The sequence below is a fragment of the Phyllobates terribilis genome, unplaced genomic scaffold, assembly GCF_046119375.1.
Source record: "Phyllobates terribilis strain yellow unplaced genomic scaffold, ASM4611937v1 Scaffold_2__4_contigs__length_985480577, whole genome shotgun sequence".
In the NCBI taxonomy this organism is placed as follows: Eukaryota; Metazoa; Chordata; class Amphibia; order Anura; family Dendrobatidae; genus Phyllobates; species Phyllobates terribilis.
Window position 1 is genome coordinate 856,596,873 of NW_027362762.1, and position 16,133 is coordinate 856,613,005.

The 16,133-nt window shown below is 49.3% G+C and overlaps 1 protein-coding gene across 1 annotated transcript in view; it reads left to right on the forward strand.

The window, feature by feature from the left end:
• The first annotated feature begins 13,643 nt into the window (after positions 1-13,643).
• The window catches only part of BLMH (bleomycin hydrolase), a 66,921-nt gene continuing 64,431 nt past the window's right edge, over positions 13,644-16,133 (forward strand). The window contains exon 1 of the mRNA XM_073670784.1: positions 13,644-13,803. Coding sequence (XP_073526885.1) covers positions 13,794-13,803 — 10 coding nt within the window. The 5' untranslated portion in view covers positions 13,644-13,793. The remainder of the gene's footprint in view (positions 13,804-16,133) is intronic.

Sequence of the window (16,133 nt, forward strand, 5' to 3'; positions counted from 1 at the left end):
TCCCTGACGCCACCCCACTTGAATGTACCACACTTCGGAAGATAGGTACCTGCCCCAAGTCAGGGGTTTCAGTGTCCTCCAGCTGGTCATCAACATTTTCCCCCGAGGACACAAGGGGCACCCTTTAGAGTGCATCCGCATTTCTGTTTTCCAGCCCAGATCGAAACTTATTTCGATAGTTAAACTTAGCAAGGCGAGCGACCCACCGCTGCTCCAACGCTCCCAGCTTTGCGTTTTCTAGATGAGCCAGAGGGTTATTATCAGTCATGACCAGCACCTCAGCTCCCGTTAAATACTCGGAAAAGCGTTCCGTCATCGCCCACACCAGGGCCAGTAGCTCTAGGTGAAATGAACTGTAGTTAACTGGGTTGCGTTCAGTGTCTCTCAAAGACCTGCTGCCATAGGCGATTACTCGCTCCTGACCATCCTGCACTTGTGCTAGTACCGCCCCCAGCCCATGCAGACTGCCATCAGTATATAACAGGAAAGGGGAATCGAACCGGGCATATGCTAACAACGGAACACTCGTTAGGGCGGCCTTCACCTCCTCAAATGCCTTTCGTTGCTGGGGTCCCCATTGGATGGGGCGATTTTGGGGGCCTTGTGCCGTCCCTCTTAAGAGCTCATTCAGGGGACTCACTACTTGTGAAAACTTAGGTACAAATCGCCGATAGTACCCCGCTAAACCTAAGAAGGCCCGAACCTCTCGCAGGGTACGGGGGGTGGCCACTCCTGCACAACCATGACCTTACTGGTCGCGGGCAGAACCCCGTCCGGAGTCACCACGTGACCTAGATACTCAATCTGACTCTGTAACAGTTGGCACTTCTTTGGTTTTATTTTTAGGCCATAACAACTGAGCCGCCGGAGAACTTGACGTAACTTCTCAAGATGGTATTCAAATGAGGCCCCGAACACCACAATGTCATCTAGGTATATCAGGACTGATTCAAAATTCAGATCACCTAAGCAATGTTCCATCAGGCGCTGAAAAGTTCCCGGGGCGTTAGTGAGCCCGAAGGGCAACCGGTTGAATTCAAAGAGCCCCATTGGTAGGACAAACGCCGTCTTGGCTCGATCTTTTTCGGCCATTGGTACCTGCCAATAGCCACTTGCTAAATCCAACGTCGAGAAATATTTGGCCCGACCCAATGCCGACAGAGACTCTTCTATGCGAGGTAATGGATATGCGTCCCTCACCGTGTGAGCATTCAATTTGCGATAGTCCACACAAAACCGAAGGGTCCCATCCTTCTTCCGCACCAAGACCACAGGGGCCGCCCAGGGGCTTTGGCTTTCTCGGATCACTTGGTTGTCAAGCATACTGGCCACCATGCGCTTCACCTCTTGATAGAGTGTTGGGGGGATTTGACGATAACGTTCCCTAATAGGAGGAGTATCTCCTGTGGGAATCTCATGCTCAATCGTCCGGGAACAACTGAAATCCTCCGCATGTCGCGAAAAGGTCTCTTGATGTTCCCACAAGACCTTCTCCAGCTGCTCCAATTGCACGGGGGTCAGTTTCTCCCGATCCACTCCCATCTGGTCCATGATCACATGGCCATTCCATTCTTCAGTAGGAGATTCAGTCTGGCCTACTTCAACCGCGAATGTCTAGGAAGACTGTTCATCTGAACGAAGCTCAAACACTGTCTTATCAGGCACCTTCCCTGTTGGCACGAACAGTTCAGCCAGAATGGTCCCAGCTGGAATTGTAACAGCCTGATCTAAAATGTTGATACATCTGACTGGCACCCGTCCATTCTTCACAATCGCCAGAGACCGGGCCACATGCGCCTTGGCAAACAAGGACTTCTCTGGGGCTGGCTCGATGAGTACTTCAAGCCCATTTAGTCTCGGCGCAGCCCCCACCGGTAACATTAAGAGTTCTTCATGCCGGGGCGCTAGCGAGATCGTGGTCCGCGATGGCACTTGGACCAGGCCCACCCGACCCCCTGGGACCGCACTCTTCAGGAGATCGCAACTCAGCACTAGACGGTGTAACATTCTCTGGGTGGGTCGATGGTGGGTAGCACTTGCCCAGTATCGGGGTCCCTCCCTGGCATACATCTGATGATTTAAATCTCGCAGAACGTTCATTCCGAGCGTCACCTCCATCCCTCTTCTGGGAGGGTGGTCCTCTAGCACTATCTCTTTCTGACGCAGCTCTTGACCAAACATTTTCAGTTGCATCCACACGATCCCCTTCACCGTCAGTTGGCCATTGTTAACGGCTGTAAGCCTTATCACTCGGCCTTCCTCAGGAACCATGAGTTGACTGAAGTACCTTTCGTACACCTCTAAGGGCATTATGGTACATTCGGATCCTGTGTCGACCAAGCATCTCATCTTCCGCCCTTCAAACTCTGCTTCCAGCACTGGACTGCATGCGAACAAATCTTGTTCTTCCCGTCGAGGGCTTTGTGGGGGGTGGGCCGCTGCTGCTCGCCCTCTCATGGCAGCGGCTGGGAGTTTAACGCCGGCGAAGGAGGCACCGGGGCTGCAGACATCCGGCAGTACCAGGAGATGTGTCCCCGACGCCCACACCTCCAGCAGGTGACTGCTCCTCGTGGACGAGAACTTGGATCATTCGAGGGGAGCGACCTGCCAGACTGTGGAACCACCATTCCAGAGGGTGGGGCGGTTGGCCCTTCCGTAGGAGTAGGGACCGGCCCAGCTCTGAGTTTAGACACCTCCAGCTTTAACTCCTTCAGTTCGGCACGCAGAGCCTGTACAACGTTTACCAGTCCACCCACTCCTGAAACTGGCGCCAGACCTCCCTCCAGCTGTGCACTGTCCACTGCCCCCTCGGCCACCAGAGTAGACTCCTCCTCCCTTTCCACCGCGGCCCGATAAATCTGCCAGAACGATAATTCCGGGGTAGCTCGGGACATCTCCATCAGTTTGTCTCGAAGGAGTCTATTGGCTAACCCCGTTATGAATTGATCCCGGAGTAGGCGGTCTACCTCTCGGAATGCCCCCATGGCCCCTGGGTCTAGTCGCTGCACCTCATTCAACGTTTCCTGTCAAGTGTTCGAGTACTGCATCAAAGTCTCACATTCCCTTTGGGGCCGATTGAAAAACAAGGAACGAAGCTGGGCCACACGAGCCCGGCCTCCTGAACTCCCCTCTAACAGCTCCAAGATTTTCTCTAACGTGCTCCTCTCTGACTCTGGACGTACCACCACCATCCGCCTAGCGTCGCCCTCTAGTGCATTTAATGCCAACTCTGCCCGTAATGCGGGGGCCAGATTACACATCCGCAGCACACTCCGAACCCTCTCAGCCCAATCCTGCAACGGCATGTTACGCCCGTCGTATTTCGGCGTGTGCTGGAGTAAAGCTCCTACCGGCACATATCCTCCCACAGTCGTCGCGGCTGCCAGGGGTTCCGCTACCAGCGGGGGGGCTGCTGGTGCGGCAGAGTCATTTCTTCCCTCGTCTCCGTCCATGACAAGCACTGGATCCTGCCGACTACGCCAAAAATGTAATGACCGGAGGTCCAAGAGAGATCCAGTGAGTCACAAATTGAGTCAGAGACAGAAATAAACAACACTTTCTTTACTAAAACAGGGATTAGACTAAAATTCAGTATTGAATGAATCAGTCTCAGGTTCTGCCTGGGACACTATCCCTACTAAATACACACAATCAGCAAAAGCTGAAATCAATGTGCCAATCTCAAGGTTTCCAGCTTGTGTGAATTATTCTAGAGATCTGGAACAATTTTACCTAAACACTGTGTCAGTCTAGTGAGGGCGGTCTATGGGGACCCCCTGAGATGGCACACTGCATACAATCCTACCACTATGAACAATAATAATGCATGAAACTATATCAATTGCTCTTATACCCTTATTATCAGGATATCCGGATATCTTAAAGTTATGGTACCGTTAACCTCAGATGCAGTCTATCACAGGCCTGTGAATCACGGTGGCTTCAGCTAGTCCCGGAAAACTTTGGCGCCAAAACAAAAACAAAGTTCACAAAACAGCAAAAATTCCATGTCTTGTCGGCCGATGCCGAGCCCACACGCCGGGGACTTTAGTCCTGTAGCCTCAGATTAAGGTCTGGGAAGATCTCTTCACAAAGTCTTGTCAATATCCTCTCAGTGGAAATGGCACCAGAAACCTTCTTTCCTCCCGAAGTCTCTCACTGTTATCCAGTACACCAACCGCATGCTCAGTCACAGAAATGGATTCCTCAGTCCCTTCATCACTCGACACGTGACTCCTCCAGCACAAAGTCTATAATCCACTCAGCATGGACTTCCACAAAACTCCACAGAGCCACACAGCTTCCCCAGCTCAGCACTTGTCCTTAAACAGAGATAGGGGTAAACAAACTCCACACAGAAGAGTGTAAAGACAGCGTCTTCTTGCAGCTCCTTTTCACAGACTTCCTGTCTAGACTTACACATCAGACGCTCCTACTCCTAGAATACACACAGTTTCTAGCACTGCCCCTCCTCTGAGCCCAGCCAGGCAAAAGTCACAGGGTCCTAGTGCTCTCCTGCTGTTATCACATTTCACACTCTCACAGAAGCAAGAATGAAATAGCGGACAAATGTTGTGAGATTCTGGTTAGTAAGAAGGTGATATCGGGTCCAGAGAGGTAGATCTGTGTGTCATCAGCATAGAGATGATACTGAAAGCCGTGGAACTCTATGAGCTGGCCCAGGCCGAAGGTGTAGAAGGAGAAGAGCAGGGTTCCTAGAACTGAACCTTGGAGGACACCGACAGATTGAGAGCGAGATGAGGACATGGTGTGTGAGTGGGAGACGCTGAAGTCCAGCCTGTTAGGTATGAAGAGATTCAAGATAGGGCCAAGTCTATGATGCCAAGAGATGAGAGAATCTGTAGTAAGAGGAAATGGTCCACTGTATCGAAGGCAGAACACAGGTCCAGGAGGAGGAGGACAGAGTAGTATCGCTTGGATTTGGCGGTTAGTATGTCATTGGTGCCTTTAGTCAGGGCAGTTTCAGTGGAATGATGCAGTTGGAAGCCAGATTGTAAGCGGTTAAAAAGGGAGAAGGAGATGTGGGAGGACAGTTCAAGATGGACGTGTTGTTCCAGTAGTTTTGAGGCATAGGGGAGAAGTGATATGGGCTGATAGCTAGATACAAAGCAGGGGTCAAGGGAGGATGGGTGTAATCGAGGCATGTTTGAAGCATAAGGGGAAGACACCAGTTGTTAGGGTTGGGATGAAGACTGTGGTGAGGTTTGGGATGAGGTGGCACTGGATCGGGTCAGGTGCACATGTGGTGAGATGTCATCTGGAGCGTAGAGAGGAAAGTTGGTCTTCTGTGATGGTGGAGAAGCTGGTTTTGGAGGAGGAGGACTGAGTAGTTATAAGGAGGGGCTGTAGGGACTGTAGGCCAAAGCTTTCTCTGATGATATCAATCTTCTGCTTGAAGAATGAGGCAAAGTCTTCAGCTGAGATGAGAGGAGGAGGTGCTGGGGGACGGAGGAGAGAATTGAAAGCGTTGAATAGCTGTTTATTGCTGTGTGACAGGGAGGCTATGAGAGATAAGAAGTAGGCTTGTTTTGCTGCAGGAAGTGTCGACTTGAAAGTGGTGAGAGACTGGTTGAATATGATCTTTTCCATCTCCGCTCAGCAACCCTGGAAACCCGCCGCAGCTCTTTAGTCAGGCTGGTGTTCCAGGGTTGCCTGTTGATTGTGCAAGCTTTGGTATATATGAGGGTGGTGACCAATTCGGGAGCTGTAGCTGTTGTGGTGTTATATAAAGCGGCAGTAGAATCAGCGTCGTATAAGGAACCTATGTCTGCAAGAGGGAGAAGGGACTCAGAAAGTGAATGTAATTCAAAGTGTTTGACATTTCTGCGAAGGTGTGCAAGTTTTTGGAGCAGGGATTGTGCACTGGAAGATGAAAGGGAAATGTGAGTATGTTGAAGTCAGACAGAGGGAGAGGTGAGTTAGAGAGGTTACATAAAGAACAGAGGCGGGTGAAAATGAGGTACAGTGTGTGGGCAGCTTTGTGAGTGACTGTGGAAGACCATTGTCTAAGGCCAAAGGAGGAAGTGAGGGTTAGAAGCTTAGAGACAGCTGAGTGGGAAGTGTCAATGGGGATGTTGAAGTCACCTATGATGATAGTGGGAATGTCAGCGGAAAGGAAATGAAGTAGCCAGATGGTGAAGTGGTCAAAAAAGGTGGTGGCAGGCCCGTGGGGTAGTAAATGACAGCCAGCTGGAGGTTGGATGGGGAAGATGTGCACAGAGTATACCTAAAAAAAATGGAGAGTAACGGAGGGTGGCAGTGGAAATTGGATGAAGGAGCAGATATCTGACAAGAGAAAAACAACTCCTCCACCATGCTTGCTGCTGGGGTGGGGGTGTGGGGGTTTGAGAAATGTGGAATCCACCATAAGAAAGTGCAGCTGGAGAGACTGTGTCAGAGAGGGTGAGCCAGGTATCGGTGATCCCGCAGAAGGAAAGTTTGTTAGTAATGAAAAGATCATAGATGTATGAAAGATTGTTGCAGATATACACACAGGCACATACACATACTGTATACACTTGCACACATATTATATATACTGTGAGACAGTGAGGGGAATCTGTATCCGTATCCCCCAGAATGTGCTTAGAAGCATACTGAACCGCTGGAGTGAATTGTAATCACAGCCACAGCTGTGGTTACCATGCAAAATAAAAGTAAGTGTGGACTGGGTCAGGTTATTTCACCAAGTCAGTTTAGGAAAACCTGTATTGGGCTTTTATTTTTGGAGAGATCTGTAGAATTGTAGTGGGAAAAAGTCACTTTTATAGCATTGTAAGCCAACAAATTAAAATACAAAATAATTACAGTATTTTTCGGACCATAAGACGTAAGCGGTGGAAAATAAGGAAAAATTTTTTTTTACAAGATGGGGGTCCGTCTTATAGTCCGAATTTAAGGTATATTATCTGGGGGGGAGGTGGCGGTGGAGCAGGGTCACATGAGGCATAGTCCCTTCCTCAGGAAGCCGGCAGTGGCAGAAGCGGGGCAATGTTGCGGGCCCTGGGTGGGAGGAGGGGGTGTCCCAATGGTACAATGCTGTGGGCCCGGTGTTGGCGGTGAGGCAGAGCAGAGTACGTTGAATGGAGCATGGTCCCTTGCTGAGGAAGCCCGCGGCGGCAGAAGTGTGGCGATGCTGCGGGCCCGTTATCAGTGGTGAGTGGAGTGCATTATAGCTTTCCTGGCGGCCATTTTCCTGAAGCCATGCTCCGCCGGAAAATGGTCATCGGAGGCGGCGCGTGCGCAGATTAGGATCTCAGCTCAGCCATGGGCTTCAGGGAAATTTGCGTACATGCCGCCTCCCGCGGTCCATGGCTTCAGGTCAATGGCCACCGGGAAATCAATGAGGCACTCCACTCTGCTCACCACCAATACCGGGCCCGCAGCACTGCCACATTTCTGCTACCGGCTTCCTGAAGAAGGTACCCTGCTCCACCACCGCTGCACCCCCCCCCCGGTAAGCCAGCATTTGAACTATAAGTCGCACCCCCCATTTTACTTCAAAATTTGAGGGGGGTGCGTCTTATAGTCTGAAAAATATGGTATATGGGATATTTCATTACCTAAGACACGGTTAAAGAGTCATTTTTTTATCACAAACAAGTCGAATTAGGGGAATCCATTATTTTTAGAGATGAATTATCTCAAAAACTAGAACCAATTCAGCAAAAGCAGTGGATTTTGTTTAATTCAGCACCCTCAAAAAACCCTAAATTCTTTCAAAAAAACTTGGAACCTGAAATTTTTTTTTTTCTTTGGATCGCAGCATTATGTCTAGCTTTTGAGGATCTTTTAATCTACTTAATTTTGTCTGGCAGGTCCTGTTTAAGTGATTTATTGATTGAGAACAGATGTGGCAGTAATCAGGCCTGTGTGTGGTTAGAGAAATTGAACTCCGCTTCCCAAAGATGTGATAAACCACAGGTAATTTGTTTTAAGGGGGGGACAATCACTTTTTCACACTGGGCCCTGAAGGTTTGGATTTCTTTTTCCTTTAATAATAAAGACCTTAATTTAAAAACTGCATTTTGTGTTTACTTGTGTTATGTTTGTCAAATATTTAAATTTGTTTTGTGATCTGAAACATTTAAGTGTCACAAACATGCAAAAGAATAAAAAATCAGGAAGGGGGGCAAACACGTTTTCACACCACTGTAAGTGCTTGTTTGATTTTTTTGGGGGTATGATAAGATGTTGATGGATTATCAGAACTATCCTGATCAGATTAATCAGTTGCTGTGACTGAGATAACCAATTCAGAAGAGCTACTAACACTGGCGTACTGGCAATGGCGGTAGGCCATTTGACTGCTATGGGGCCTGTGAGCTGGGGGGGGGCCCGGTGTCAGCGCCCGCATCGGGCCTCCACCGCATCGCTCCCCAACCGCATTGAGGTCCCCCTCCAGACAGCCAGCGCCGCCCCACCGACCCGCATTCAACTGTATCGGCAGATGCCGATAGAGTTGAAAGCAATGATGGAGGAGGGAGCGTCATGTGACACTCCCTCTTCCATCATTCCCCCTCAAACGTCTGACGCAGCGGGCTCGATGACGTCACTTCATCGTGCCACGCTGGGTCAGGCAGTGGAGCTGAGACACTCTGCAGAGACCGAAGCAGCGAGGGAACGAGGACCGGTGAGTATTGTATTTATTTATTTTTTTTAATCAGTGAGTATGTGGTGCTCATAACACTGGAGGACTGTGGCTGCACTAGGCCCTATGGGGGCCGCACTATACTGCATGGAGAACCATGGGGGCTGCATTATATTGCATGGATGGCCATTGGGGGTGTATTGTATTGCATGGATTACCATGGGGGCGCATTTATATTGCGTGGAGAACCCTGGGGGGGGCGTAATATTCTGTGGAGGCCCATGGGTGCACATTATATTGTGTGGAGGCCCATGGGGGGCGCAAAATACTATATAGAAGGCTATGTGGAGCCATTATACTGTATGCAACCAATTACACAATGTGAAGGTTTGTGTGGGGTCCATCTTACTGTTTGGAGGGATAGTGTGGGCTATTATATAATGTGGGGCTATGATACTGTATGTAGGCCCATTATACTGTGTGGGGATCACAGTTGGAGGATCATACTGTGCTGGGGTCACCATACTTTGCCTTGGGAGTTGAGGTGGGTACAGTAAGGTCATTATACTGTGCATGTGAAGGAATTCACCATGGGGGTATCATACTGTGTTTGGAGGGCCCTTTTATTGGCATCATACTTTATGGGGGCAATGAAAGAGGAATCTAGGACTTCAGGAGGAAGAAAATTGCTATGTAAAGGTCAGAAAGTTGTGAGATCTGCTCTTCTGTGACCCCGACAGTTATTTCATTTTTGTTTTTTGAGGGTGGGGGGCAAGTAGAACTTCTGTTATGGGGCCTCATGATTTCTATGTACGCCCCGGCTACTAACGCGTGACCTCCTCTATTCACACTTATGTGATCCAGGGGGTATTTTCAATATAGATTTGGTTGCAGCAAATGATCGTGTTTCCTCCATGCGTAAGCAACATTAGCTTTACAATGCCAAACATCTGTCATATTTTATTTTTTTAAGGGACTTAATTGATTTTTCCAGTTTGCCAAATTTCAACTGGATGTGTTGAAATAAAATGTTCCAGTGCTGAGATAATCTTATAAATGTGCCCCTGCTGTGTACTGTGTAATGGCTATAGATAAGAGGACTGTGGAGGCTCTTACCGTACGTTTCTCCAAAACAGCTACCTTCTACCTGCTCCCTAAGATTCATAAGGACACCGCCAACACACCGGGACGTCCGATCGTGTCCGGGTTGGGGGGGTCTCTGTGGTCCAATTTGTCAATATGTGGACAGCCATCTGAGACCATTGGTGGAGTCCCTTCCTTCCTATACAAAGGACACGACGGACGTCCTCACTAGGGTTGACGGCGTCCTTTTGGAGCCAGGTACTATCATGGTCACGGCCGATGTAGAGAGTCTGTACACCTGTATCAGTCACGATCTGGGCCTTTCAGCAGTTCGTCTTTTCCTCGGGACCTCTGACCTGGACGGCCCGTCATGGGAATTTTTTCTCAAGCTCCTCCACTTCATCCTCTGCCATAATTATTTTCTATTTAAAGATGCGGTGTACCTGCAGCAGCGTGGCGCGGCCTGCGCGCCTTCGTATGCAAACCTCTTCCTCGGTGCGTGGGAGAGGGAACTATTTGGGGACGAGGGCGCGCGGGGCGCTGACCAGGTCGTGACCTGGCTGAGGTGCATCGATGATATTTTATTCTTTTGGCGAGGGTCGGTGGAGGAGCTCGACAATTTCATGAGGCAACTTAATACCAATACGTGGGGCATCAAACTGACGTATGCCTATCACCAACAACGTATGGACTTCCTGCACGTCACTCTGAAGGTGGACTCACACTCCTTCATCCAGACTGACGTCTTCAGGAAGCCCACAGCGGTGAATTCACTGGTCCATGCTGCCTCGGCACATATTCCGTCTACAATAAGGGCCGTCCCGGTCGGACAGTTCCTGAGGGCGAGACGTATCTGTTCCACTGAGACTAAATTTGAAAGACAGGCTGCAGATCTGACTGAAGGGTTCAGGCAATGAGGCTACAGTAATAGATGCATCAGCCGTGGTTATGGTAGGGCACGCAGTCGTCTTCTATACCCCGCTCAGCGACCCCATTCCGAGATTCCCGAAAGGACCCGCTTCATTTCCACCTTCAATCACGAGTGGGGGGCTATGAGGCGGGTCCTTTCACTGGAATATTCTCAACGCGGAGCCCTCCCTGAGGGATGTGGTGGGGAATTACCCACTCATGACGGCTAGGCGCGCTAAGAATTTGGGTGATCTCCTTACCTGTAGCCATTATATCCCACCGGCAGTCAACCCCTTTGGGTCACATGGGCCCAGGGTAGGTTCCTTTCCATGTGGCCACTGTGTGGCCTGCGCCAATGTCCTCCGCTGTTCATCATTTACGTCATCTGACGGCTCCCGCACTTTTTGAATTTCTAAATACACCTCTTGCAGTACAACCCATGTGGTGTATTACGCCACATGTGGTTGTCAAAAGATTTATGTGGGACTTACCACTAGAGAGATGAGGATTTGAGTATGGGAGCATGTGCGGGACACTTTAAAGCAGTCCATGACTGCGATCCACGCACCCTTATGGTGCGTGGTATTGACGTAGTGCATTTGGGCTCTCAGGGGGGCAATTCTAAGCTCTGTCTCGCGCAGAAAGAGGCCAGATGGATAATCACTCTTGATACCCTGGCCCCGCATGGCCTAAATGAAAATCTGGATTTCTCAGCTTTTTTATGACGGTTTTCCCTGTGTTTTGATGCTCTCCCTTAGCCTTCATTTCCTCTTTTGATCCTATAGTTGGCACCGATGGTTTTTAGCTTGTTTTTAAATTCTTGTTTTTAACTTCTGATTTCTCTTCCCACTTTTCAGATTTAGCGATTGCTACCTTAGACAAGCAGTGTACGCCATCTTTATGGACCAAATTCTAATGAGAGACACCTCACATTCAACATGGATGAGACATGCCCCTGGAGATATTTTTGTCACCTTTGTGATATACTCAATTTATATTTATCTTGTATTATACGTTTTTGTTATATAGTTATACTGTATGTGTCCTTGTACATGGGAAGCTGGTATTAACCTTTGGATGGTGGGGCTGATAGGTAGACACACCCCTGGTGGTGTGTCTCTGCTGCCCAACTGGGCCGTAAGGTCATGGACAGACTTTCCACACTTACTTCTTCCCACTCTCATTTACGTATTACTGATCTTCCTCCGCTTTTTTAGTGGGGATTCCTCGTAGCTGCGGGAGTAGTGCGCATGTGTGGTGGTCCCTTGCCCACCCGCGCTCGTGCCCGGCTGTCTCCATGTCCCTGGCGCGTCTCCGCGCGCCTGTGACTTGACGGCTGTGGTATGCGCGACGGTGGGGCGTGGCTCCGGGCACACGCGCCGACATCCTCCAATCAGCTCCCTCGACCCTTGGATCACGTGATTGATCCGGGTCGTATAATTACAGGTCCTGGTGGCGCTCTAACTATGCGCCTCCTGAGAAAGACCGGCGAAACGCGCGTCGGGGCACGTTCCTTCCCATCTGTGCCATCCTGGGGTCCTCTGGGAATCGTGTGCTCCTCTTTTCTGACCATTCTGGGTGAGTGGAATTGTTTAGGACTTTGGGAACTCATTGGGACATTATTGAAACTCATCCCTCATTTTTCTGATATGTATTTTGTGGTTACATTTCTGTAAAACATGAGACACTAGGCATTACTTGTGATTTGTACATATTTTCTATTTGATATTTATTATGAGGCTCCTGTTGTTTCATGAGGGGTTGAGCTCTCTTTTTGTCCCATTTATATTCTCACTTTCTATTTATTGATGTATACCTACCCTTGGTCATGTATTTATACATTCAACAACTGCGATTGTCTTGCCCTCCCAGGAACTCCCCACTCTCCGGCACCTTGCACTTTACTCCCCCATTTTTTGTGACTTTGTATATTTTAATATTTGGAATTTATCTACTAATAAAACTTTACTCATTATGTCAAATTACTCATTTTGTTCTCCTGTTTCTATATTGTGCAATGGCTGTGTCTGACCGTGCAGGAACACGGTCTGATCATACCACAGCTCCTGGGCAGGGGAGGAAACAAGAGAGTATACAGACAGGACAGCATGGGATCGTAGATGATTCTTTCTGTGAGGTAAAACATGTCACTGCCTGTTTTACCTCACAGAAAGCACTATACTGTCCTGTCTGTAAACTCTTTTGCTCCCCCCCCCTGCACAGGAGGTGTGGTATGATCAGACCATATACCTGCACAGTCAGACTCAGCTTTAGAAGAGCGCACGGACAACAAGTGCATTTTTTTATATTGCAGTGCTGGAGTGGTGCATCTAATCTAAGGTCCCTGCCCCTAGTCTTATACTTACCATCCGCCATCTTCACCTTCTTCCACCGCCATGGCTCCCATAGGTCTCCAACAGACTGTGACCTGCTGGATCCTTGGTGTTTGCTGGAGGTCACTTTTCAATGTAAGTCTATGAGAGCCTCGTTCTGGCTCGCATAGTTACATTGAGAGCTTGTGATTGTTGTTACCTCTGACTTCCAGCCAGTCAGAAGTTGCGGTCACAAGATGGCGCCACGGGACCGGAGAGCGCTGAGAGAAAATGAAGGAGGCAGATGGTAAGTATAAAACTAGGGGCAGAGACGTTAGATTAGACGCACCACTCCAGCACTGAAAAAAAAACCTGTTGGAGTGCTGCTTACAGATCAGGGGTTACAAATGTGCAGTCATTGACTAGGAGAGCGGCCACCTCTGAAAGACTGCAGAGATGGCCAGTAACCTAGGTGACAAGCACTATAAAAATCCCTCCATTCTTGAGAACAGTGCAGATTATTAGTGAGTAAGTGCAGATTTAGCATGTTGAGAATCCCTTTAACAGCCCATGCATACAGTGAGAGCAGGAGCCAGGCAGCACAGCGCCTCCAGCGGTCACTTCCTCTCCCATTCACTTTCCCTTTCAGTTATGGTATATCACATGTCTAAAAAAAAAAAAAAAAAAAAAAAAAAAATCCCCTTCCAATACCGCCCCCAGACCCCGCCCCATAGAGCCTGATTCATTCTACACACAGCAAGTCTGTCCGCCACTTCCTGCTCCAGCCCCGGAAGCCGCGCGGAGACAACGAGACTTGCCGGCTCGGTACAGGAGACTCTTTACACAGCGCCGCCGTTATATAAGCACAGGAAGATACCATGAGCACAGGTAACACGGGGGGAGACAGACTATATAACCCCGCGGTGCTGCGCATCGGACGCGGTCAGGTGACCTGCTCTTTTCTCTCTTTAGGGCCATAGACGCTGGTGGTGCTGAGTCATGGGCGGGGCATTGACTGTAGGTTTTATACTGGGCGGGGTTTGGGGTGGGCGTGGTTTTCCTGACTGTAGCAGGTTGGTGACCAGTTAGTTACGTGTTGTAGAACCAAAAGTCCCAGCAATTTTTTATCTGACTGCTGTGTGTGGATCAGCATAATCGCTGTGTGTCTGCACGGGTGCCAGGCCGCCTGCGCCTCTTAGTGTGCACTAGCACCTAACTTCTCACACGGCTTTCTATTCTGTGTCAGGGGTCTCCAGCTGACTGAGGAGGGGCCTGCTTAGGCTAAAGGGGATGTGAAAGGGGTTAACCCCAGAAGACGCAGAAGAGTTTTCATTTTTCTGCACTTTCGTCTTTCTTCTCTTTTTCCAAGAGCCAGATATTTTTTTGGGGGGGTTTGTACAACTTTTATTTACTTTTTTTCCAAGACTAGTTGTTGTTTTAAGACTGTTCATGTTACCAGACAGCATGCTGAAAAATGGTAAAAATTATCAGAACTTTGTAAAAAAAAATAAATAAATAAATAAAATAATAATTTTCACTCTGACACCGTTATCTGACTGTCTGAGACCCCTGACTTTATTCTAGAGTTTTTATTTTATTATTTTTTTTATTTTCTCACCTTATAGAATAAACACTTTAGTATTTTATTAGTTTCGGTAATCACACATGGGTCAACCCCAAATATGTTTATTGTTTACATTAAATTTAGGGAAAAGGTCAGAAATTTTAACTTTTACATACATACATATATACATACATATATATATATAAACACCATTGTAGCTTGAAGACTGTATGTAACTCTGGGGGGAAACTTGAAATTTCATCAACAGCCTCCAAAATTGAAACACATGAAGAGCTAAGGACGGTAAGACAGATAAAATATGCACTTACATATAAAGTCCGTAATAGCTGCCGCACGCTGGGACATTAGTGCTTCAGGACTCTCTGCACTACAGTTTACAGGGACATGGAGCTGTGATTACATGGTGTCCAAAGGAGCAGCTCATCCTGACACACATGAAAGGCCGTACAGTACATGTATCACGGAGGGATTAGTGCACAACACATAATGCAGTGCAGAACATGTAATGCAGAGCATGCAAGATAGTGCCTGCAGTGCAAAATATAAAAGTACAGGTAGCCAGTAAAGTGCAGGTAGAGAGCAGGCTGGTGCGGGTAGAGAGCAGGCTGGTGCATGTGGTGCGGGTAGAGAGCAGGCTTGTGCGGGTGGTGCGGGTAGAGAGCAGGCTGGTGCGGGTGGTGCGGGTAGAGAGCAGGCTGGTGCGGGTAGAGAGCAGGCTGGTGCGTGTGGTGCGGGTAGAGAGCAGGCTGGTGCGGGTAGAGAGCAGGCTGGTGCGGGTAGAGAGCAGGCTGGTGCGTGTGGTGCGGGTAGAGAGCAGGCTGGTGCGTGTGGTGCGGTTAGAGAGCAGGCTGGTGCGTGTGGTGCGGTTAGAGAGCAGGCTGGTGCGTGTGGTGCGGGTAGAGAGCAGGCTGGTGCGTGTGGTGCGGGTAGAGAGCAGGCTGGTGCGGGTAGAGAGCAGGCTGGTGCTTGTGCGGGTAGAGAGCAGGCTGGTGCGTGTGGTGCTGGTAGAGAGCAGGCTGGTGCGTGTGGTGCGGGTAGAGAGCAGGCTGGTGCATGTGGTGTGGGTAGAGAGCAGGCTGGTGCGTGTGGTGCGGGTAGAGAGCAGGCTGGTGCGTGTGGTGCGGGTAGAGAGCAGGCTGGTGCGGGTAGAGAGCAGGCTGGTGCATGTGGTGCGGGTAGAGAGCAGGATGGTGCGGGTAGAGAGCAGGCTGGTGCATGTGGTGCGGGTAGAGAGCAGGCTGGTGCATGTGGTGCGGGTAGAGAGCAGGATGATGCAGGTAGAGAGCAGGCTGGTGCATGTGGTGCGGGTAGAGAGCAGGATGGTGCGGGTAGAGAGCAGGCTGGTGCATGTGGTGCGGGTAGAGAGCAGGCTGGTGCATGTGGTGCGGGTAGAGAGCAGGCTGGTGCATGTGGTGCGGGTAGAGAGCAGGCTGGTGCATGTAGTGCCAGCGCTGTACCGCAGCCAGAAACTCCAAATCTGCTACTCAAAGCTCAGACAAGAACAGCTGTCACCATAATCATTAAGAAGGGAACATAAAATAAAAGCCGGCTAGAAGCAAAAGATTATTTCCGCATACATTTTTTGATCAGTAGACAATCATCAATGAGGCCGATTGATCACTGCCCATAGAAA